The sequence below is a fragment of the Malassezia pachydermatis genome (genome assembly GCF_001278385.1).
Source record: "Malassezia pachydermatis strain CBS 1879 chromosome Unknown scaffold6, whole genome shotgun sequence".
Lineage (NCBI taxonomy): Eukaryota > Fungi > Basidiomycota > Malasseziomycetes > Malasseziales > Malasseziaceae > Malassezia > Malassezia pachydermatis.
The window spans coordinates 273,198-293,836 of record NW_017253143.1 but is presented as its reverse complement, the minus strand read 5'-3'; the positions used below and the strand labels follow the sequence as shown (position 1 = coordinate 293,836).

Here is a 20,639-nt window from a genome sequence, read left to right as displayed (position 1 = left end):
GAGAAACTATGCCTGCGCTCTCGATAAAATTTTGACGCATGTGGAGGTTATGGCGAGGACGTTCCGACAGACGCTCTCAGGCTGGCTAGCAGCACAGGTCAGCCTCACGAAGACAAAAACGCAGCCATAGAAGATCGTACTCTCCGACCTGATGAATACATTCCCACTTTCTCTCAGACTGACGAGGAACACACCCTAGGCAGGCAAGGTGTGAATAGGCCAGGCCCGAGGTCCGAGCACCGCAAATCACGTGCATGAAAAAAAGTGAAATGCGTATGCCACAGCCATTCACATTCATAACGCTCCCCTATCATCATGGCGTTGCGAAACTACGTCCAGCGTCGTAATCATAAAGAACGCAGTCAGCCTGAGCACAGGAAACATTTGGGTCTCCTGGAGAAACACAAAGACTATGTGGAACGTGCGCGTGCTCATCATATCAAGCGTGATAAGCTGCAACGCTTGCGCCAAAAAGCGGCTGATCGCAACCAAGATGAATTTTATCTCGGTATGATCGGAAAGAAGACAGAAAAAGGTGTCCACATCGAATCAAGAGGAAACAAGGCGCTGGACAATGATGTCGTGTCTCTGTTGAAGACGCAAGATGCAGGATACTTGCGCAAGCAACTCAATTCAGAGCGGAAAAAGTACCAGGCTCTCATAGAGGAACTGGCGCCGCGTGTGCCAGGTATGCGTCTAGCATACTTGGAGAAAAAGCCAGACTTGGTTACAGCGTTGAGGAAAGCGAATTTGCTGGGCGATGTACAGACCAGCTCTGCCTCCGCACAACAGCAGGGCCGTGTGCAAGGCTTTGGCAAAAAGACCAAGTGGGTTGACGATGTGGAAGAATGTACGTGAATGCACCGCTAACAACAGTGAAACAAGTGGCTAAGGAGAACCGGCGCAAGTCCAAGAAGAAGGAGACCCTGGAGGAAGAACAGGATGAGCGTTTGGTGCAGGCTGAGAAAATCGGAGAGGTTTGTGTCTAGAAAAACTAATGACAGCGACAATTATCCATCAAAATCAGAGAGTTGGCTACAAGGCAGCGTCGTATCGATGCCCTCACCGAGGCCTCGCAAAAGCTTGATGTGGTTCGTTCGCTTATGCGCACACGTGGCTCGCATGCTGTGCCAAAGAAACAAGTGCAAGAGCTGAAAGACGCGGTCGGGAAACGCGGCGCAAAGGTGACGTCGCGCGGGTTGGTCGTGGAAGAAGAAGACGATGATACACGCGTGATGAAAACAACCAAGCAATATAAATGGTCGAATGAACGCAAGAAATAATATCGACGTGTTTACTGAACTAGCGGTGCCTGCTCTTCATCCGTCCCGGCATTCTCGTGTAGGGCAGAACGCTGATCTTGGATGGCGGTGGCCAAGGCACGAAGAACGGCAATGAACGAGATACCAAAGAAAATGCTGTAGAATAGTTAGAACAAGTGCATTGTATACGTACAGCGCAGACCAGTGGATAAAGCGCGAACTCTGTTGTTCCTGGGCGATGGCCAGCAGCCCAAGGGAAATGACGACGGCTCCAGCGATATCGCCATTGCCATAGAATACGTAGCCAGCTGCCGTGCTTTCCAAGAAGAACAGGGTGAGGAATACAAGAATCTTGGTCACCGTACCTGCCTTGTGAGTGTGTGTGTCGACGCCGGCCACAGCAAAGGCGGCCACAAAGAACATGATGACAATAAAGCCATGGTACAGCGAAATAGGGAGGTGAATAAACAGCAAGTCGCACCAGTTGCGTGGCTCAGGGCCCATGCGGAGTTTACCGTACAGATGGCTCACAGTGCCTGCCACCAAGCACAGGATACCGAACGCCACCAGGTTGGCGACGCGAGAGCCATGGACTGAGTAGAACATGCTGCACAGGGAATTAAGCACGAACAGCGCAGGGAATCGCCATTGAAGCGACTCGACCACTGTCTTATGACCAGAGGGCCAGAATTGGTATACCAAAAGACCCAGAAAGAGGGTATTGATCACCGACCAAACGCCAAACAGCCAAGGTGCGGGAGTAAGATACGTCGTGACAGGACCACCGATGTGGTGGCCAGAGAGGCCTGAGTAGACATTGGAAGAGGCAAAGAGGAAGTAGCTAAGAATGTTGGCGAGCTTCAAGCCCCAGTTGTCCCATCGTGACTGCGTCATGAGGGATACGTTGAAGGGAAACTTTGCCTATCGGGCTGCACAAGATGAAGTGCTCCACTGCCACACCTCCACACCCGTAAAAAAAGCCCAATTCTTATGTGGGAACTATGTGACAGCCCAAGAGTCCACGCCCACCCCATCCCGAAGCAGGGACGAGGTGGAGAGATACATGGACCGTCCGACCATCCGGCATGATTCTACGTACTTCGATTGCGATCGATTCTCCTTCTTTCACGAGCGCTGAGATTTCGTGGAAATGCTCCGAGCTCACTGGGTATATAGAGCCCCATCGCACAAGTTCATCGCCTGCTTGCAGACCACACTGTGCTGCTGGGCTGTTTGCCGCTACGCTGCGTACAGCGATAGGCCGCGCCATGATGCCATCGTGCTTGGCCGTCTTGATGGCATGGGCGGTGGCGCTGGGTGGTGTTGATGCAGCTGGCGTGCTCGGCCAGGCGTGGGCTAGCAGCGTTCTGAGCTTCTCGTCCAGCGCATGGCGGTCGTTGGTCAGCCTATGAATGGCTTGGCGGGCTGCTCGGATAGCTGGCAAGTCCAAATCAGCTCGGGGGAAGCCTTGCTCATCCAACAAGGGCGATGTCATGGTCGCCTGGTTCTGCAAGATCAGCGTGCCATGGTACGTACCTGCGCCAAGATGGCACGCTGCCGCTGCTACGTATGTAAGCATAGAAGGACCACGTACCAATTCCGCATCTAGGCGACGGCGCTGTTCTTCCACCTGCAGCGCGTCGTTTCTTGCTTGAATGTCCATCGAGGCAGGGGACAGGCCGTGCGATAGAGATAGGGCGCCAAGCCAATCAGGCCCACCTATTCCAAAAAAAAGAAGGCAATGAGGTAAGCCAAGGACGCCGGCCACGAGCGACCCCGGAAAATGGGAGGGCCCCCTTTCTTGACAACGCCTCCTCGGGTCGCTACGCTGCTGGTCGTAGTCTTGTGGCACCATGCTGTCCACAATCTTCCAGCCATGCGAGATCCAGGTGACGATGATCCAGAACGTGGTGTTCCTACGTCCGCCGCAGCGGGCCACGATGGATCATGAGAACCGGACACATGAGCTTCCTCCCCTGTCCAACGACGAGTTGGTACGAGGCATCATTCATCTGAACTGCCCCACAGAGCGCCATATTGATGGAATTCGTGTGCATCTCAAGGCCACCATGTCTTTGGCTCATTTTGACTCGGGCTACAACAATATTGCGACGTCTTGGGAGACGAACGTGTTTATGGAGCGTGTGCTCGAGATAGGCGTGCCTATGCGTTTATCGAAACTGAACTCCCAACGTGCCGCCTCACAGAGTGTATCGCGTGCGATGAGTCCCTCTGTGACGCCAGGTGGTGGTGGGCGGCATTCTGACCACCATAGTCACGACTTTTTCCGTGGGTTCCGCGGCGTCTCGCGAGGCCGTTCATCACAGACACCCAGTCTCTTCCGTAGCCGGGGCAGCTCGATTCTGCCGGAAGAGTACTCCTACTCATCACGGTCGCGTACGCCATCGCATGTGCGTACACCTGTGGACGATTCAGGGTCCTCTACCCCGCATTATGCGCATGCCAGCCAGCTCACGGAAGAAGACTTGGCCCATGTGACGCAGCGATTGGAGCAGCATGGCCTGGAAGACGACGAAGAGCACCGCGGTCGTGGGCGGCATCGGTATGGCAGTGGTACACAGAGTCCCTACGACGTGGACGAACGCCGCGGTCGCTCCAAGGCCTCGTACGTGGAGGTCATTCGTGACGGGGGCGAGGATGGCTTGGAGCTCTCGAAAGGTGTGCATATGTTTGAGTTTGCGTTCATTATTCCCGCAGATGCGCCGCCCTATGATCGCAGCTCGTACGGCAAGGTGCGGTACACGGTCAAAGTCACGGTGTTGGGAGGTGGTCGTGCGCGTAGCAATGTCGAAGAATGGCGTGATTTCTTCCCTATGGTCAACCCTGCTGCTGATGGCGGTGTCACGCCGCTTACTGTGCTCTTCAACGATGTGCATGATACGGTCGGTATGCTTTCTGTGGCGTGTACGTCGAACAACATTTCCGTGGGTGGCATGTTCAATATTGATATCCACAGCCCGTCGCCGCCGCCCGACCTGATTGTGTATATGGTCCGCGTATCCCTCTATACCACCATTGAAGTGCATAGCTCGCGGCGTGGGAAGCAAGTGTCGCCTGTCCAGAAACGCCGCCTGTTTGAGAAGGGCGTGGTGCCCTCCCCCGACAAGGTGCAGCACCACGATGCGGACCGTTTGCCTGGCTATATCCACTATGCAGGCAGCAATTCTGCGTGGACCGTGCAAGGTGTCGCACGCATCCCGGATGACAATGCGATCCGGCCCAGTACGATGCCTGGCACGCGCTCGCCGTTGCGTTTCCACCATGTGCTTGTCGTGGAGGTCGTGCACAGCCGCCATGATCCTACGGTGCCCGACTGCCTCGGCCCAGATGGCCGCCGCAAGCTCAAAGTATTTACGTTGCGGCAGAGCGTCGTGATTCCTTCGTGCTGTTGTGCGCTGGATGCGGTTACATTGCCGGCGTACAGTGCCCGGCAGGAAGATGCGCCCTCGGTCCCGCAGCTCAAGCATCTCACAGGCACGACGTGGGAGCAGATTGTAAAAGCCAACCAGAGCCGCGGCGAGTCGCACAATATGTGTGTGTGTGGTATGAGCCTTGCCGACTTATCGGCTGCCGAGCAAGCGATGCTCCCACCGCCGGATCCGACCAACCTGATGGTCCAGCAGGGCCAAGGGCGCAAAATCGGCGAGTACGCCGGCGGCGAAGATCCGCTGGCCGGCCCGGGTCCGTCGTCGTCGTCGTCGTCGTCGGCCGGGGCAGCGAACCACCACCATCGCCTAGCCTCGCCATCGCCTATGCCCTCGCCCTCCATGCGCCCCACCTCCTCGCGTGGCTCTACGCCTCTGCAGCCCCCGACCCTCACAGACGAGCCCCCTGCCTACTCTTTATAGCATTTTCTCTTCTTCTACTTTCCGCGTCACTATAGCAAGTCATCTAGGCCAAATCCACCACGCAGCGAATACAATCGCCGTCGTGCATGTACTTCAGACCATCGTTGATGTTCCCCAGGGTCGCGCGGTGCGTCACGTAGTCGTCGACCACAAAGTCGCCCTCCAAGTACCGCTGCACGATGCCAGGAAGCTGCGTACGACCCTTCACACCACCGAACGCTGAGCCTTGCCAGCGGCGGCCCGTGACCAGCTGGAAGGGGCGCGTGTTGATTTCCTCACCTGCCTTGGCCACACCGATGATCGTCGAGACACCCCAACCCTTGTGGCACGCCTCTAGCGCCGTACGCATCACCTTGACATTGCCCGTGCAGTCAAATGTGTAGTCCAGACCACCATCGGTCATGTCGACGAGGTACTGCACCATGGGATCGCCACTCTCCACGGAGGGAATCTCTGTCGGGTTGACAAAGTCCGTCGCACCGAACTTCTCGGCCCAAGCCTTCTTGCGTGGGTTGGTATCGATCGCAATGATCCGCTTCGCACCGCGCTCCTTCGCACCGTTGATCACTGCCAAACCGACACAGCCAACACCCCACACAGCCACGGTCGATTGCGGCTCAATCTTCGCAGTGTACACAGCTGCACCGTAGCCGGTCGTCACACCACAGCCAAGCAGACACGTACGGTCCATGGGCGCCTTGGGGTCGACGGCCACGAGCGAGTACTGCGAGACGACCGTGTACTGACTGAATGTCGAGGTGCCCATAAAGTGGAACAGCTCGTCGCCCGTGCGCGCCGAGGTGAAGCGCTTCGTACCGTCGGGCATCACACCGCGTCCCTGCGTCGCACGCACAGCCTGACACAGGTTGGTCTTGCCTGACGTGCAGAACTTGCACTTGCGGCACTCGGCCGTGTACAAAAGAATGACATTGTCGCCCGCCTTGACGTCCACGACACCCTCGCCCACCGACTCAACGATACCCGCTCCCTCGTGCCCGAGAACCGCAGGGAAGGCGCCTTCCGGGTCGCTGCCAGAGAGCGTGTACACATCCGTGTGGCAAAGACCAGTGAATGTCACACGCACACGGACTTCACCGGCACGCGGCGGCGCCACATGCACATCTTCCACACTCAGAGGCTTGTTGGCCTCCCACGCAATCGCTGCCTTGCACGTAATAGTCTTGCCCTCGGTCGACATACTAAAGTAGAGATTCAACTATCAGTCGTGCGACCCACCGACGCCCGCGTAGGCCTCCTCGCCCTCCACTCTCCCACGTGATAAAAAGCGAGCGGCGCACCCAAGCAGGCACAGGCACGGCCGGCCGCCAGCAGGCACGCACGTACCCCATGTACTATATTGGTGTCGACGTGGGCACAGGCTCGGTGCGCGCCGCGTTGGTAGGCACCTCAGCGCAGGTGCTAGCACAGGCTACGGTGCCGATCAAGACGTGGCGCTTTGCTAGTGATAGCCGTCTGTACGAGCAGTCGGGCCAGCAGATATGGGACGCGATTGCGCATTGTGTTCGCACCGTGGTGCAAGAGGCGAACGTGGCTGCGAGCGATGTACATGGCATCGGCTTTGATGCTACATGTAGTTTGGTTGTGGTTCGGAAGGATGGTAGTCCCGTGTGCGTGACGCCCTCGCATCTTCCTCAGGACGACCAATGCAACATTATCTTGTGGGCGGACCATCGGGCGGAAGCCGAAGCCCAGCTGATCAACCAAACAGGCCACAAAGTGCTCAACTATGTGGGAGGGACCATGTCGCTGGAAATGGAGACGCCCAAGATCCTGTGGCTCAAAAAGCATTGGCCTGCGGCCCTCTTTGACCAGTGTGAATTCTTCGACTTGCCCGACTACCTGACATTCCGCGCGACGCAGTCGCGTGCTCGTTCCTTCTGCAGCTTGGTATGCAAATGCGGCTTCATCCCGCCAGGTACCGACGGCAGCACCATCGGATGGCAGTCGGACTTTCTCGACCAAATTGGCCTGGGCTCCTTGGGGCCTTCCTACGACGCCCTGGGAGGCATTCCTGGGCAGACTGGCATGGTGCTCACGGCTGGCATGCCGGTCGGCGCTGGCCTCGCCGAAGCGGCAGCGCACGACCTGGGCCTCATGCCACATACTCCCGTCGGCTCGGGTGTCATTGACGCGTATGCAGGCTGGGTCGGAACTGTCGCTGCGTCCTCGCGCAGCGAGGCCGCTACGTCGCCGACCCCGCGCTTGGCCGATGCAGCGACGCGGCTGATCGCCATTGCAGGAACAAGCACCTGCTACTGTATTCAAAGTGACAAGGGCATCGCTGTCCCTGGTGTATGGGGTCCCTACAAAAATGCCATCTTCCCCGGGATGTGGATGAACGAAGGGGGGCAAAGCAGCACCGGCCAGCTGATCGATATGATCCTCGAAACGCACCCTGCGTATGCGGCCCTGCAAGCCGAGGCGCAAGAACGGCACGTGTCGCCCTTCTCGTTGCTGGAGGAGACGCTTGCGACGTTGATGACAGAGCAAGGTCTGCCCTGCGCATCGCCCTCCTCGTACGCTTTCCTCGTTCGGCATATGCACATGTACCCAGACTTTTACGGGAACCGCTCGCCGCTTGCCGATGCATCGCTACGCGGCATGATGAGCGGCCTTACCCTGGATCGATCGCGTGCCGACTTGGCACGCAAATACGTCCTGACATTGGAAGCCATTGCGCTGCAAACGCGGCAAATTATCGAGGCCATGAACCAACGTGGCCATCGCATTGAAGCGATCTACTTATCGGGCGGAGGCCAGGCACGCAACCTCATCTATGCACAACTCATTGCTGACGTATGTGGCGTGCGTGTCCAGATGCCGAGGCACGCCTCGGCCAGTGTCGTGGTAGGCGCGGCGATTCTCGGGCGTTTGGCAGCCGCCGTGACGCGTGATCGAGCGGGAGAGACACGTGCCAACGATGCCGTGCTGCCATCGCAGGCAGAGGCGGAGGCGTGTGCGCCGTTGTATGCACACACCCTCTGGGACCTTATGGCCCAAACGACGAACTCTGGTGATATGATATTCCCTACCGAGGACCGCCAAACGCTGGCCCTGTTCCAGGCTAAGTACCGTATTTTCCTAGAGTCCATTGATCTGCAGCGTCGCTGGGCCAAGGACATGGATCACATCCATGCCAACTAATCGGACAGCATGGCATGTTGACTCTCGTCGTCCGCTGGCGCAGCGCGTGCATCGTTCAAAATACGATAGCGGCGTCCACGCCAATTCACCGTAGAGCCTGCCATAGCCCATACCCAGATGGGCAGGGCTAAGAGTTCACGTAGGCACCACGCGCCCCATACATAGTGCTTCTCGGCATCTGGCAGCGGCTCGCTACGACGCAGCGAAGCAAATACACTCATGTCCACTTGGTACCAAGCGAACAAATGCAGGGCATAGAAGCCTACAAATGCGATCCACGGATGCGATAGAGGGCCGAACCACGGCGCAAGGAGCCACACATACACGCCCCACCAACCACACAGTCCCGCCACAAGACTCTCGGTGAACGGCTCGACGTACGTAGCCTCTGGCACCATATGACGGCGTACACGGATCCAGCGCATACGCCGCTTGGCATACTCGGCCAGGGTCTGAATATCGCCCACAGCCACTTGCGCCACATCGCCAGGCGAGATTCGATGGGCCAGCTGCACAGGCGGACGCCATAAACTAAGCGCTAGCATATTGTCTTCCGCCAAATAAATGCCAAACCGGGCCAGAGGCCTGGCACTGGTGCGCACCACATCGTCGGCATCGCCTTGCCTGGCGTGCTCAAAGGCACGACTGCCGATCCCGGCATCGTGCGGATCGTAGTGGAAGAACGAGTCAGGTACACGCTCCAAGTCACTCTTGCGGTACATGTTGCTTTTGCCCATCACACAGCTATCCACAGCCACGGCATTGATGGCCAAATACATTTTCGCATGCGTCGTACTGAGGAACACACGTTCCACATGCGAGGCCCAGGTATCAGCAGGTAGCACGCCGAGCGGAACATGATGCACCATACCCACACGATCACCATGCGGCTTACGATGTAGCAGGGTGGGTGAGGGTGTAGGAGGTGGAAGCAACAAGGCATCTACAGCCCGTCCCATGGCCCAAGGGCTCAGCCATACTTGGCTGTCTACCACCCAGACAATGTCAAACTTGGCAGAAGCATAGCCACGGACCAAATTGTTGATCTTGGGATTGACGCCAGCTTCCATATCGCCCACAATGATGGTATGCGCAATGTGCGGGTATCGTGAAGCCACTTGTTGTGCTACGCTCAGGGCTTGGTCGTTGTGGGAACGTACACTCATAATGACCTCAAATTTGTCGGTGGGGTATTGCTGCTCAAACGTAGAGCACAGATTGGTGTACAAATTGCAGTCTAGGCCGGCTAACGGACGAAGGATGGAGACACCTTGCACGGCTTCGTTGCGTGGTGGATCCGTAGACGACAGGGGTGAGCGCGGCCAAGACGCACTGAACAACTTCTTCGCAACAGACCAGCCAAGTAGGCACAAAGCCCATAGAATGACATACCATCCGAGGCCAGCCGCTGCCAGAGCTGCACTCAACACCCCGAGAAAGGTCATGCGTGTAGGTCCGTGAGCCGTAAACACCCACAACGTGTTGAGAAGACCTCCACATTGACCGTTCCTATCTCGTCCAACGTGGACCCCTTTCTACCCCGTCGGACGGCCCGCTTCTCGCTCCCAGGACCTCCATCGTGCCTACATAGCCACCTACATTCTCGTATCCATGCCATAGCGTAACACTAGGGCCGACCTCCTCCTATGCGATCGTAAGCACGTGACACGTGGAGGATGATGGCCTCGCCGACCACCTTATCGTGATCCACGAGCCTCGCTACCATGTCGGGCATTTGCCGTACAAGGTATGTGAGACCAACGTCCGATTGCTCACAGTCAGGCTGCAAGAAGAGAGAAAGCAGTGGCGTCGTGACCATCCTTTTGTACGTACTTCCTTGCACTCATCCTGAAGGGGTTTTATGCACGTCCGGAAAAGGAGGCTGATGGCTCCTTGAATCTCTTGGTATGGGAAGTCGGTATCCCAGGCAAGGCCAACGTACGTATACATTCTCACTCATTTTGGCTAGACGCCCTGGGAAGGTGGTGTGTACAAACTAAAGATGTATTTCCCTGAAGAGTACCCATCAAAACCCCCGAAATGTACGTGTCCTGGTATCATCTTACCTTCAGGCAAGTTCACTCCGCCTCTATTCCATCCCAACGTGTTTCCGTCTGGCACTGTATGCCTCTCCATTCTAGGTATGTACATCTTTCCTAACAACCCTAGACGAAGAAAAGAGCTGGAAGCCGGCTATCACCATCAAACAAATCCTCTTGGGTGTCCAAGACTTGCTCAATGATCCTAACCCTGGCGACCCAGCGCAGGCTGATGCGTTCCATTTGTTCAAGTACGTATACCACCACCACCTCTAACAAAATAGACAAGATCGCGCGGCCTACGAGTAAGTACCATCCTCACCTTGCAGCTACTAACATGCAGGCGGAAAGTCCGACAAATTGCCAGGGAAATGCAGGCGCAAGGCCATGTTGCATAGGGTTTATAGCAGGCATACGAAAATAAGTGGCTCAGCCATTATTGGAAAGCCTACTAACATTGCTATGTTTCAACTAAAATTGGTGCTGTGAAACGGAAACAGCAGCCACTACTAGATCGTGACAGGGAATCACAGGCTTTCCATCTGTTGGACCACCTCGTCGAGCTCCCTCTTCGACTCTTGGTACTTCTCTTGCGCCTCTTCGTACTTTTGTTCCCACTGGTCACGCTCCTGCTCTGCACTCTGGACCTGGCGCTCCAGCTGCTCAGCACGGACATCAGTCTGGCGGAGGCTGTTTGTTAGTACTATAGGCTGTAGCTGACGTACCGTTCCGTCACATCTTTCAGGTTCTTGTCCGTCTCATCCAGCTGCTCCTCGAGCATGTCAATGCGGCGCTGAAGGATATCCACGTTGCTCTTCGCACTTTCACCCTCTTCCTTTCCAACCTTGGCCTCGCTAAGCTTCGACTCAGCACTGTCAAGGTCCGACTCAAGGACAGACAACTTGTGTTGAAGGCTCGAGATCTCTTGCTCCTTGGCCATGTTGTCTTGTTCGAGCTCCTTATTCTTGGCCTCCGCAACTTCGGCGCGCTCAAGAGCAGCATCAGCCTCTGCGCGAAGCGAGTTCAGTTTCTCCTTAATGCGGTCCTACGTAATAAGCCTCCATTCTTTTGACAGCCAATACATACCATGGGCAGTCAGCTTGCTAGTGTTGCTTGTGTTGCAACACCACGCCCCTACGCGACACTGACCGGAGTGTAACTCACGTGATTAGACCGGGATGCGCTGGGCTTGCCAGCCATGTGCACTGGGGCCTGCTTCCCTTAATTGGCTGTACCTACATACCTGCCAGCTTGTCGAAGGCATGTTGGCATCTTGTGATGCTAGTATGACAAGTGCATGGCCCATTCGTGTTCAACTCTTTTCTATATACATAAAGGCATAGGCAGCAAATAGGCACGAAGACCATTTTCCATACTCATAGATGACTGTGTAATGCAGACGCAATTTCACCCTGCGGGGCTGGCCTTCGTTCGTGGTCATCCTATGTGACGCATAACCTTCGAACGTAAATGCTGCGGTCATACTCCTTTGCAGGGTGTCAAGCATGTGTAAGGCAGTGCTACTTTAGAGGAGGATTGCCGGATCGGACCTTTTCGCATTAACATACGCTAAAAGCACTCATTCGATTGCTTGCAATAAGCGAAGGTGTCGTCCGGAGATTAGTCATGTCTTTGAAAGCTTTTCACATCTGGATATAGGCACTTAGCGATAGGCTACAGTTAAACCCCGGTGTCTAAAAATAAAATTTCTTATTCCTCGCTTGCTGGCTGGCTCTTTAGATGCCCTGACTGAGCGATCGCCTTGAGTCGGCTTTTGAGCGAGTGCCTCTTCATTTCGAGACATCACCGAAACCTATTTCCCTAGAAAGTTTGTTCACTTGCTTTTCAGGTGCCATACTACGACTTCCTTAGGTCACCTATTGCTATGTTATCTACTGTGGCCAGCTTATCAAACTGGTTAGGGGGACAACCGAGCGCTTCGCAACCCGAGTCACACCATGAAAAAGTCAAGGCGCACGCCACAAGTCAGCCAAACAACAACACTTTGGCACCCCTAGGGGGCGGAGTTGCGAGGCACGCAACGAGATCTCGTACTCGGACCCGTTCCAAAAGGCATTCACGTTCTCGCGAAGCGTCTCTGGAAGGAGCGACACCGCCGGGGTGGTCTCGATATACCTCGAAAGACTATCCCCTATCTCTGCAAAATTTAGAACAGAGAGGATACCACACCTTCTTCTGCCTTCGGGTTCCCTTCCATGTAAAGAAGCGCTATTCATTTGTGCGAGAGCTAGGTATAGGATCGTATGGCTGTGTGGCACTCGCGTACGACAATGATACGGGTCAATATGTGGCAATCAAACGCATCTCCAACTTTTTCGATCGTGAAATCTTAACCAGGCGCACATTGAGAGAAGTGGTAATGCTTCATCATTTAAAGGACTGTTCCAATGTCATTGACGTTTTAGAGTTTGACGTGTCGTTCATCGAGTTTAACGAAGTATATCTGATCCTCGGTGCCTGTGATGCAGACCTATCTCAGATTATCAACTCAAGGCAGGCACTTTCCGAAGCTCATATCAAATATTTTATGGTACAGCTCATTCGCGCTGTATACTATATGCACTCAGCTCACATTATTCATCGTGACATCAAGCCGGGTAACTTACTTGTCAATGCCAATTGTTATCTGCAAGTCTGTGATTTTGGTATGTCTCGAGCCTTTGAGACAGACGATAATGACTATTTATCCAAGCACAGTCTGCGGGCATTGTTGGACGATATCGGTCCTCTCACACCGACGACACCCAACATTGACCTTGCCAGTACTGAAGTGTCTTTGGTGGACTCCCTTGATATCAAATCATCGTCTCGCGATATTACTTACGAATCAGATCTATCTGAACGTGTTCTTTCATCCAAGCTAGAGAGCTCAAGCGGGAAGGAGCAGGATTTGAGTGTGTCTGTATGCCAGGATTCAGCGCATCGCGTTCGATTTCCAGGCGGCCCTCTTACAGACTATGTCTCCACCCGATGGTACAGGGCACCTGAAGTGATGTTAGGCTATCAAGGTGGCTATGGCCCTGCTCTCGATATATGGAGCGTGGGGTGCATTCTGGCGGAGCTCTTGGGCGGTGAGCCTTTGTTTCCAGGCACAGACTATGTTGATCAACTTAGTCAAATTTACCATGTTCTTGGGACGCCATCGGAAAATGTGATAAATAAAATTCGATCCAAACGTGCCAAAGACCACTTGCAGTCCCTACCTACGGAAAAGTCTTCTTCGTTCTCCGAGCTATTTCCGTCTGCGCCTAAACAAGCGATTGACCTCCTATCCAAACTTCTTCATTGGGATCCACAGGAGCGTATCACTGCTGGTGAAGCTCTGGCGCATCCATGGTTTGAACGGTATCGGAACGTCTCCTTTTCTGCTCAGCAAGCGCCGGTATTTCATCGCTTCCGCGAGGTGGAATTGATCCATGCTCCGTCTGATTTTAAGCGGGCTTTGGAATGGGAAAGCAAATCTATTGGATATAGTTCCTTGTCGCATCAAGGTACGACTGCGCAACAACTGGATCACAAGAAATCGTCCTCTGTTCATTCAACAGGGAGGTCTGACACACCTGATCTTGACCGACATTCGACTTATACGGAGGGTGACTCCTCTCCCCCCTCTTCGAATAGTCCCGGCCCAATGGTAAGCCCACATTCTTCCGGAACAATGGCATCTGTGAGAGAGACGGTAGACACCAATCCGCCTACATTTGGAAGTCATCGCTTAAGGGAGCAACCTTCACCAAGTGAAGATCGGGAGCAAAAGGTGCCTCGTCGGACAGACAATCACGAGTTTTCATTGCTGAAGACAGCCAAAAGTTTGCTTCATTGGTAATTTTCGATATGCTATACTCATTGTATATTAGGTCGTTCATTATGTAAATTTTAAGTGGTATAGTAAGAACTTTTTTTCGTGCGAAAGGCACAGGTGGTATATGTTTTCATGACCAGAGAATATTCCTTAGCATTGTTATCCTTGCTGGAACCTGTACGAATAAGTATGAGAAGGGCATACACACATTCCTTGCATTTTTTTGTTGAAAATAGCATCCATACGTGCATGTCCTAAATTTACCGTCTTCGGACAACCATCCCGATCTTTTTCAAGTCGGGTGCATTCTGCGCAATAATATGCATCCTTCCGATGTAAGATGTCACTGTAACGTACCGATACACCTTGGCCACCACACACTATGCATTTCCCGCCATAATTGCCAAAGTTGCATTCGTCACAAATACGTACAATGGCAGCAGGGCGCACGTACGAGTCACAAATAGGGCTATACGTATGTCAACGATGTAATAGCACGTACCATTTCCCGTCACACCGTTCACAAAGACGCCCTATAGCGATACCAGGGAGTTTCCGGCACAAGATCAAGTCCGGGTGATGCCTAAAGCCGTTAGCTTCTGTACATTTGCGCCACATACTTCGACATGGTAGTGGGTACTTGAGCACTCTTCCGATATGTTCGCGTGGTCCTATGAAATTAGCGACTCTTATTGGATATAATATCTGGGGCAGCTTTTAGACGTTTCTTAATCGAGGCAAACTTTGCTGCACGGGAATTGCTACCTAAAGCCTACATTTCCTGGCTCTCGACTCTTCACGCAGAATGGGGAGTGGTCCCTCAACAGGGAATGGTTCAATGAATGGCAAAGATGCTGCTTCTCGATTTTCTGGCGAAAGTGGCAAAAATACGGATGTCAAATTACCCGTTCGTCGCAACCGTGTTCATTTTGCTTGTATGTATAATGTGTCAGTGAGGTTTATTTACTTTCAGGCACGGAATGTTACAGGCGTAAACAGCGTTGCAATCGACAAATTCCTTGTCAAAACGTATGTATTGATGATATCTCTTACCATAGTGCATTGCACGACGCATTCCCGAACAATGCAAAACATTTCAGCAGCAAGATAATGCCAACGATGCATCCGCACAAATTTCTCAGCTTGAGCACATGTTTGAACAAGGTATTTCTAGGATCAATGACAAGATTGACGATGTTTTGGAGTTAGTGCTGAAAGAGCGTTCACGCTCTGACGGGTCCGAAAATGGACCTGCCCGCAAGTTTACTCGTACTAGTGACTATGTGGTCCATCGTCAATCCGTTGATTTTGCACAAGCGCCCGGTGATATCAATTCGGATGATGAAGACTTTGTGGCAAGAAACTCCAGGTTCCCTTCTCCAAGAGGTCCTTTGGCGTCAGCTGCAGACTTCCTTCCGGGGAAGACTCAAACATCTCTACTTGAATATTTGCCATATCAAACACAAGACGTGCTCAATATTGAAACCATTTCCAAGGTCGTGGAAGATTCTTTAGCAAGTGTATTGTACCCTAAAGACCATGTAAAAAAGATGCTGAATGTATTTTTCAAGTATCTGAATATCCAGCGATACCCATTGCCAAGAAGTGATGTTTTACAGGCCTTTGATAAAGTGTTCAATGGCGAGGGGCGCGTTACTCCGTCCAATATTTCGTCGTATTCTCTTATTATTGTTATCTTGGCCCTATGTACCTTGTATGTGTTTGTTTCACAAAGGGAGACCGTGGAGGAATTCAAACTCGATAATCATTATTACGATTTGGAAGTTTCTCGCCAACTTGCTCGGGCGGCAGAACTTGCTAATCACATTTCACAAAGTATCAATCGTGAAGATCAAAATTCTGTGCTGTCAAACTTGATGATGACGCGTTACTTTTTTGTCACTGGCTTGTCAGGACGGTCATGGACTAGTCTTGTACAAGCTGTACGTATTTCACAAGCTCTCAACCTTCATCGCGATGGCACCGTATTCCACCTCGATGAGACGGAATGTGAGCGTCGTCGATTGATCTGGGCTTTGGTGTATTCAGCTGCCCAAACTTATTCACTAGGTTTTGGCCGTCCACCTCTTATTATTGATACTTTCTGTGACACCATGCTACCACAGCTCACGACGAGTCTGGAGGAAGTCCCTAAACCTTTGCACCCATTATTTTCCAGCTGCCCACCTCCAATTGAATATGGTATCCTCAAGGTTCGAGCTCAATTTGCCAAATTTATTGGTCAGCTGTCATGGTCTATTCACAATGTACAGCGAGTACTCCGTTTTTCACGCATAATGGAGCTCAGTACTGCGTTTGAGAAGTTTGTGAGCGAACTTCCATTTTATTTCCAAGTCCAGTTTGTGAATGGAAAAGTTATAATGAATGAACAATGTGACGAACACTTTAAGTTTTTGAAATTGCAACGTTTCCATTTATGGGTCGACATTCTGTTTTACACACTTTCACTTCACTGCCCTCTTCTGCTTTGCATGGTAGAAAAAGGTACCAAGGTGTCAAAATATGTATCATCTTATGATATTTGCTTGCGGACGGTCAAATTTAGTTTGGCTATGCGACAAAAGCTGCTTCATGATGACTCGAATCTCGTGGGTCCAGCCACGACACGTGATATGATTGCCTCCTTCCGATGGTTTAACACGGTGGTTGTAGCAGGGCTACTCTTGGTGATCAGTCCTAAAGGACCTGATGCAGCTCTGCTTCGCTCATACCTCCATGAATTTATTGAACGTCGTGAAAAGCAGCGTGGCCAAGGCCGTGATGCCATGCTGGAAAAAGACATATCTATAATTCGATCTTTCCTGCTCCAGGCGGACGAAAAAGCGGCCACTGAGTCAGAGAAGTCCGATATTGCTTCTTCGGTCTCCAGTGAGAGCAACAGTCGCAATGTTTCCGAAATTCTCCACACGGCCCTGCCGTTGGAGTCGGCTGTGCCCCCTGTCTCTGGGTCTTCTACTACTACCGGCATGGAGAGCGTCTCAGGTGGTAGTCCTTGGTGTACTGGAGAAACTGGTGCTGCTATGAACTCCAATGTTTTGGCGTCCAATCCCTATCCATGGTCCTTTTTGAGTCAAGGTGTTCTGGACCCATCTATGACTGGCATCTCGTCGGAAATGGATACGACCGTGTCTCCCCTTTCCGTGTCGAACAATCCAGTATCGCCTACGTCTATGCCGCCCTATGTCACGTCGCTTAATTTAGGATCTATGTATCGCATTCCTACTACGCACAGCACGGATGGCCTATCTCAACAGACTTTGATGCCTATTTGGCCTATGAATGCAGGCTATATGCCTAACGCATCACAAGCATTCGAAGTGGATTTTGCGCATCAAAACCAAGACACGCAAGAACTGTTGAACCTATGGTAATATTAACTATCTATTACGAGATCATGTTTTTATTCTTTCGTAAATAAAGTAACGTTTTTTCCTTCGCTTGACGCAATCGGTTGGCACGCTCCAATGTTAGTTGCTCGTAAGGATTCACTTTGGCTGGTGTCTCGCGGCATGCTGCTATTTGTTGGTCCAATTTCTGTAAAGTCCTCCTAGCTTCTGCCACTGCTTCCATATCGAGATGAGTAGCCAATGCGGCACGCGCACAGTTTGTGATATGCTCGAACCGAACAGGACCTAACAGCTCGCCGCCGTACCAACGGCTCACAATGACGAGCACATCACTAGCGCCTTGCTCGCGAAGGACACGTGCCACTTTGTCCGAACCCCAGGCTTCCCCATCATCTTCCTTTCCCTGCTCGATGCCAAAATCAGAGGGACCACCTAGTCCTGTCCGACCAGGCTTGAGTTGCAGGACACGATAGGCGTATATGTCATGTGTACTGCCGCGCTTTGATGGCCCTGAATGCTGAAATTGCGGAGGTAGTTGTGAAATAGGGATGGTTGGATGTACAACATGCTTCAAATGGTCAATAAGGGCGGAAATATAGGTAGGTGACGCTGTCGTTAGGGGGTATACGTATCCAATAAAAACGGAGTGCCTGTCTTGAATATAAGCGGCATCTGTTGTTGTCGGCATAGGAAGGGCGGCGAGATCTGCGTCGGCAGATGATGATGTGAGCCACGTAGCAAGAGATACGCGTGGTCGTTTCGTATTCTCACTTTCCTCATCAGATGCTACACGCTTGTACGAGAGTGACTTTTGCGATGTCACATCCTTATCGCTCATCGACAGCCACAGAAACGCTAAGATGTAAGGACTGTGCGCTTAACTTGCCATGTCCACGTGGTTATATACAGCCTTCAACCATGGGGGTGGTTCCAATACCCCAAGCGCAGTAGATTTGATGATGCTATCTCATCAGCTTCGCACACTTCTAAACCGTCTGTAATGTCGAAAGGTCTTTGTGTAGGATACAAAGCTGTACGTAGATCATGCTGCGCTGCCTTTTGAAAAGAAAAGAATAATAAAAGGGCTATTGACTGCTAGCAAGTTACGTTGTTCAATACGTGTTTTTAACGTACGATACGGATGGCTATATACAAGCTAGATTGTGTCCATACAATAGAGCATAGAGACAGCTTTGATTCCCTGCTGAACGAACGTATGCTGCCATCGGAAAGCGTGCGTCGCTGTCCGTGCAGCTACGTTCAGGCACCACGTGGCCTCTGCCTAGACCCTGCGTGTGGCGGTTTGGCCCGTGCTTCCCATCAACCATGTCTGTGAGTCCGTTCTTCCGTCGTCTTGTTGCTCCCTCGCCTATGATGAGCCGCACTTTGCGTGTGCAGCCTGTCTCGCGTATGTGTGCTATGCCTGTCCGGTCGTACATTGCGCCGAGTGTGGCCCGCACACTCCCTCGCACTGCGCCTCGTGCCGGATTTATTGCGTCACTCGGCCTCGTGGCTGGTGGCTCTCTTCTTGCAGGACAATCGTTGTTCTCGGAAAAGAACCACATTGAATGCCAATCCGCTTTTGCGAAGGAGCATGAGATCCCCATGCCAGGTTCGAAGCCTGAACCAGAAAGTATTGTGAACCTGTACAAGTTGTCGTTTGGCACTGTATGTGGTCTTTGCGCTGGCATCTTTATCAAGAAGGGTTTGAAGCTTATTGCCGTGCTCCTCGGTGCTTCGTACGTGCTTCTTCAATACCTGGCATCCAAGCGTCTGATCACAATCGACTGGAAGAGTCTGCAGACCAGCTACAACTCGTCGGTGGATCGTCTGGCTGGCCCTGCTGACAAGGCGAAGAGTGGTATGACGCAGTACCCTCTTGTGCGCATTTGGAACCGCATGGTCGAGTTCCTTACGAGCAACTTCCAGGAGCGTGCCACCTTTATTGCTGGTCTTGTGCTGGGTCTCCGTCTCGGATAATCATATCTACAAGCAAGAAATAGTATTACAAACGTGTGATAGCCTTGGCATCTAATGGCATGCCCGTTTGTGGATCGATGTTATACTTCTGTAGCATAGCTCGATGCCTGCGAAGCCTCGCTTCGTCAAAGGACTTGTAGTCAGTTGTGCAGTTTCACGTACGATGCCAAACTGTTGCATCATTTGATGCACTTCTTGCATCCCCGCTTCGTCTAGTCCTACGCGTGAATCACCTTCGAGAATATTTGCTTCGATATCAAACATATCGCTAGAAAGGCCTGCATTTCGTGCTGCGTGCCAGTCAAATACGGTCAGCCGGCTGTATACGCCGCCTCCACGCAGATGCAGATACTCCAGCCAGGTAAGAATGCGCGTCTGCGTCGATTGCGATAAAAGGGACCATAAACGTTCACGTTGCCAGTAGGATACTAGGACGTTAGGGAAGATATACGCACAAAGTACAGCCACAAACAACAAAACCGAACTCACAAACGATACAAAATAGATCGACATGCCGCTGTTTGTGTCGGGGTGGGATGGTGGCCACCTGCCAAACTACGTGGATACACGCTTCCATACTATGACCGGACGCACGGGTCAACACAGGTAGGATCCTCGGCCGCCCATTGCACCAGCTGCCTAACAACATTCTGCTTCTCTTCTTGAACACTAGCGGTTAGTCAGGCATCAAACGTACTCTTTTGTCCCAATAGCTTGAAGGGCAAGGAGGTTGGCACCCAATGCGCGTGACGTAGAGAAAGTGATCGGATGACGATGGAGCAGTGTTTCTAATGGCTGTATGCTGTGCATCACATCGCCCGTGTACAAGTGTTCTAGAGCCAACGTGTTGACAAACGACTGACTTGCTAGTTCTGTGTCTGTGAGTGATTCATCACTTAAGAACATCTGAAGGGCGTGCGGCTCCGTAAAGCGTGATAGGAGAGCCTGGTGTATTCGAATGGTCATGGCCAACGTAGTATCGGACAGATTTGCAGATATTTCAGCCTTTTTAACGGAATTGCGCGCCGATTTCATGTCGCTCATTTGCATATACAATCTGGATGCACATAAATAAAGATAGGGGTCTTGATAATGCACTTCGTCGACAAAAGCCTGTATCGCTCGCAACACGG

The 20,639-nt window shown here is 52.4% G+C and overlaps 13 protein-coding genes across 13 annotated transcripts; 7 read left to right on the top strand and 6 right to left on the bottom strand.

The window, feature by feature from the left end:
• Positions 1-315: 315 nt before the first annotated feature.
• Malapachy_0112 (u3 small nucleolar rna-associated protein 11) lies at positions 316-1,225 on the top strand (the record flags this gene model as incomplete). Its single annotated transcript, XM_018134645.1, has 4 exons — positions 316-850; positions 877-977; positions 1,005-1,198; positions 1,219-1,225. The coding sequence occupies 4 exons, from the start codon at positions 316-318 to the stop codon at positions 1,223-1,225; spliced, it is 837 nt and encodes a 278-aa protein (XP_017991165.1).
• Positions 1,226-1,294: 69 nt separating this feature from the next.
• On the bottom strand, positions 1,295-2,925 carry Malapachy_0120 (conserved hypothetiocal protein; the record flags this gene model as incomplete). Its single annotated transcript, XM_018134653.1, has 5 exons — positions 1,295-1,418; positions 1,456-2,147; positions 2,362-2,769; positions 2,799-2,825; positions 2,857-2,925. The coding sequence occupies 5 exons, from the start codon at positions 2,923-2,925 to the stop codon at positions 1,295-1,297; spliced, it is 1,320 nt and encodes a 439-aa protein (XP_017990951.1).
• A 190-nt stretch (positions 2,926-3,115) lies between these two features.
• Positions 3,116-5,131, top strand: Malapachy_0131 (hypothetical protein; the record flags this gene model as incomplete). Its single annotated transcript, XM_018134664.1, has 1 exon — positions 3,116-5,131. One exon carries the CDS (start codon positions 3,116-3,118, stop codon positions 5,129-5,131), a length of 2,016 nt encoding a protein of 671 aa, XP_017991194.1.
• Positions 5,132-5,174: 43 nt separating this feature from the next.
• Positions 5,175-6,329, bottom strand: Malapachy_0089 (s- glutathione dehydrogenase; the record flags this gene model as incomplete). The annotated part of the gene is made up of 1 exon (XM_018134622.1): positions 5,175-6,329. One exon carries the CDS (start codon positions 6,327-6,329, stop codon positions 5,175-5,177), a length of 1,155 nt encoding a protein of 384 aa, XP_017991002.1.
• Positions 6,330-6,478: 149 nt separating this feature from the next.
• On the top strand, positions 6,479-8,296 carry Malapachy_0103 (pentulose kinase; the record flags this gene model as incomplete). Its single annotated transcript, XM_018134636.1, has 1 exon — positions 6,479-8,296. The coding sequence occupies one exon, from the start codon at positions 6,479-6,481 to the stop codon at positions 8,294-8,296; it is 1,818 nt and encodes a 605-aa protein (XP_017991145.1).
• An 85-nt stretch (positions 8,297-8,381) lies between these two features.
• Malapachy_0099 (glycosyltransferase family 21 protein) lies at positions 8,382-9,741 on the bottom strand (the record flags this gene model as incomplete). Its single annotated transcript, XM_018134632.1, is given in 2 exon segments — positions 8,382-8,393; positions 8,410-9,741. The coding sequence occupies 2 exon segments, from the start codon at positions 9,739-9,741 to the stop codon at positions 8,382-8,384; spliced, it is 1,344 nt and encodes a 447-aa protein (XP_017990973.1).
• A 279-nt stretch (positions 9,742-10,020) lies between these two features.
• On the top strand, positions 10,021-10,644 carry Malapachy_0110 (ubiquitin-conjugating enzyme9; the record flags this gene model as incomplete). The annotated part of the gene is made up of 7 exons (XM_018134643.1): positions 10,021-10,043; positions 10,079-10,121; positions 10,151-10,234; positions 10,266-10,338; positions 10,369-10,437; positions 10,466-10,586; positions 10,620-10,644. The coding sequence occupies 7 exons, from the start codon at positions 10,021-10,023 to the stop codon at positions 10,642-10,644; spliced, it is 438 nt and encodes a 145-aa protein (XP_017991167.1).
• A 218-nt stretch (positions 10,645-10,862) lies between these two features.
• Malapachy_0097 (actin filament-coating protein tropomyosin) lies at positions 10,863-11,424 on the bottom strand (the record flags this gene model as incomplete). Its single annotated transcript, XM_018134630.1, has 3 exons — positions 10,863-11,025; positions 11,061-11,380; positions 11,422-11,424. The coding sequence occupies 3 exons, from the start codon at positions 11,422-11,424 to the stop codon at positions 10,863-10,865; spliced, it is 486 nt and encodes a 161-aa protein (XP_017990975.1).
• Positions 11,425-12,220: 796 nt separating this feature from the next.
• On the top strand, positions 12,221-14,182 carry Malapachy_0115 (cmgc mapk protein kinase; the record flags this gene model as incomplete). The annotated part of the gene is made up of 2 exons (XM_018134648.1): positions 12,221-13,052; positions 13,221-14,182. The coding sequence occupies 2 exons, from the start codon at positions 12,221-12,223 to the stop codon at positions 14,180-14,182; spliced, it is 1,794 nt and encodes a 597-aa protein (XP_017991170.1).
• A 236-nt stretch (positions 14,183-14,418) lies between these two features.
• On the bottom strand, positions 14,419-14,786 carry Malapachy_0101 (phf5-like protein; the record flags this gene model as incomplete). Its single annotated transcript, XM_018134634.1, has 5 exons — positions 14,419-14,485; positions 14,516-14,538; positions 14,591-14,627; positions 14,661-14,741; positions 14,779-14,786. 5 exons carry the CDS (start codon positions 14,784-14,786, stop codon positions 14,419-14,421), a joined length of 216 nt encoding a protein of 71 aa, XP_017991143.1.
• Positions 14,787-16,455: 1,669 nt separating this feature from the next.
• Malapachy_0134 (hypothetical protein) lies at positions 16,456-17,550 on the top strand (the record flags this gene model as incomplete). The annotated part of the gene is made up of 1 exon (XM_018134667.1): positions 16,456-17,550. One exon carries the CDS (start codon positions 16,456-16,458, stop codon positions 17,548-17,550), a length of 1,095 nt encoding a protein of 364 aa, XP_017991066.1.
• Positions 17,551-18,852: 1,302 nt separating this feature from the next.
• Positions 18,853-19,506, top strand: Malapachy_0104 (hypothetical protein; the record flags this gene model as incomplete). The annotated part of the gene is made up of 1 exon (XM_018134637.1): positions 18,853-19,506. One exon carries the CDS (start codon positions 18,853-18,855, stop codon positions 19,504-19,506), a length of 654 nt encoding a protein of 217 aa, XP_017991138.1.
• A 25-nt stretch (positions 19,507-19,531) lies between these two features.
• Malapachy_0127 (hypothetical protein) lies at positions 19,532-20,412 on the bottom strand (the record flags this gene model as incomplete). Its single annotated transcript, XM_018134660.1, has 5 exons — positions 19,532-19,639; positions 19,669-19,934; positions 19,962-20,023; positions 20,101-20,175; positions 20,204-20,412. The coding sequence occupies 5 exons, from the start codon at positions 20,410-20,412 to the stop codon at positions 19,532-19,534; spliced, it is 720 nt and encodes a 239-aa protein (XP_017990950.1).
• Positions 20,413-20,639: the final 227 nt, after the last annotated feature.